Source organism: Loa loa (assembly GCF_000183805.2).
Source record: "Loa loa unplaced genomic scaffold supercont3.656, whole genome shotgun sequence".
Classification (NCBI taxonomy): domain Eukaryota; kingdom Metazoa; phylum Nematoda; class Chromadorea; order Rhabditida; family Onchocercidae; genus Loa; species Loa loa.
In genome coordinates, this window is record NW_018108836.1 from 1 (window position 1) to 2,106 (window position 2,106).

The window sequence follows — 2,106 nt, forward strand, 5'->3', positions numbered from 1 at the left end:
AATTTTTTTGAGGTGATAAAAAGTGCTGCTAATGAATTGTGAAAAATGTGCACATTCATTTAGTCAGTTAATTAGTTATTTATTGTGCGACAAAAATTAAGGAATAGGAAAAAACTATTTGCATGTAGGACAAAAAAAAAAAAAAGAAATAACTAATGAGCAAGCGCTAACAGTAATAAGAGGAACGCAAGGTGACAGTAATAACATAAGACAAAGGGACAAAAATATAACTAATGGAAAATATAAATAATTAGCATACATCAGAAATAATAGCACGTAATTCAGCTTCTTTCATGATTCTTCTTATGTAAATTCAACCGGTCGTAATTCAGGTAGCATTTGCCGCAGACAGTACAGTTGAAGAGTGGCCTATTTTTGTTGTGAGTTTTCATGTGGCTTTTCAAATATGGTTTTCGTTTGAAAACCTGCCCGCATACCTTACAACTGTACGGCATTTTATCGGCATGAATTCTCATATGTTCTTTCATATTGTCTGATCGAGAGAAGCTTTTCCTGCATGTGGGACAACCATAACGCTTCCCATCGGTATGAGTCTTCATATGCCTTTTCATATTGTATGATCCAGAGAAGCTTTCCCCACATGTGGGACAACTGTAAGGCTTCTCACCAGTATGAATCTTCGCATGCCTTTTCATCTCTGATAAACCAGCGAAGCTTTTCCCGCATGTGGGACAACTGTAAGGTTTCTCACCGGTATGAGTCCTCATATGCCTTTTCATATTGTATGATCGAGAGAAACCTTTCCCACATGTGGGACAACTGTAAGGCTTCTTATCAGTGTGAGTCCTCCTGTGCTCTCCCATATTTGCTACTTTCTTTTGACAAGCATTACTCTGCGATTTCCCTCTTTTACTCACATCTTTTGTTCAATACTTTCTTCTTGGTTTGTTGAGTTTAACCCTGTCTGTCGTCCAGTTGCTATTTCGGCTTTCGGCACTTTAGCGGCTACTTCGGCTAATAACCACAAATTTCCCATTTGTTCTCCGTTCACTGATAAATCAAACGGCTCTGTTTGTTCTGTTTTCACCCCCTCAAATTACATGAAATTATCACTCTCACATTATTTTAAAAAAACTTGAAATTTTCGAAATACTGTAATGTTGTCTTGATTTTTAACTTTAAATGAACTTACTGTAGTTTGAATGTTGCCCAGTTGAACGAAGAAGATGATAACAAAATAAATATAATGCATTTTGAAGAGAGTAATTTCCTTGCCTATTCTGAAAACATTCAAATTTACTAATGTAATGGATAGTTATGTATGAGAAATAAGACTGCCTGCTATTTGACATTTTACAACTAAATTATCTTTTTATTAAAAACTACGAACACTGTGAAGATTTCGCTTTGGAATGTAACGGAGAAGTTTCTTTTGGTAAATGTTAACATTGAAAAAAAGAATGGTTTCTATTCATTGTTAGTAGAATATAACTGCATTTCTCATTCAAGCGATAAGCATAAGAAATTATTCATGATGGAGATCGGTCCAAGCGTTCCAAAGCGAAGTCTTCACAATGTTCGTAGTTTTGAATAAAAATATAATTTAGTTTTAAAAAGTGCTCATTTACAGGTTCGTCGAGGAATTCCAAAATCTCTCATAACACGATACTTTGCGAAAAAACTTACATTTTCCATCGAAATAAATGAAATAAAACTTACTGGATAAAATTCGTGGAAAAGAGTTTACACAAACGACCAGCCACTTCTTCTGTTAGATATTACTGCTCAGGTATCGTCTGTATAAATGCTCATCCAAATGGGAGTGGTGAACTATCTGTATTGATAATCTATGTCCACGTGTAATAATGTAATAGTAGTAGTTGCTGTTTTAATCCTCTGAATAATTTCATTCCAATATTGCATTGTGAAAATTAATTTATGCAAAGCCGTTGCAATATTTTTTGTGCAATTTTCTTTTATTTCGCTTCAATTTTTCCAAACTTTCAAAATCAAAGAAATATTAGCAAAAGGGAAAAACTGCACTAATACATTTATCGCATTTTTTTGCAGTGCTTCTATTTTTTTTTGCGCGTATTTACGTATGCCACATGATTTCATCAAATTCTTCGTTCAGACTGTATGTCC

At 34.2% G+C, this 2,106-nt stretch overlaps 1 protein-coding gene across 1 annotated transcript; it reads right to left on the minus strand.

Annotated features, from left to right (window-relative positions):
• Positions 1 to 281: 281 nt before the first annotated feature.
• Positions 282 to 997, minus strand: LOAG_14944 (zinc finger protein; the record flags this gene model as incomplete). The annotated part of the gene is made up of 2 exons (XM_003150437.1): positions 282 to 780; positions 879 to 997. 2 exons carry the CDS (start codon positions 995 to 997, stop codon positions 282 to 284), a joined length of 618 nt encoding a protein of 205 aa, XP_003150485.1.
• Positions 998 to 2,106: the final 1,109 nt, after the last annotated feature.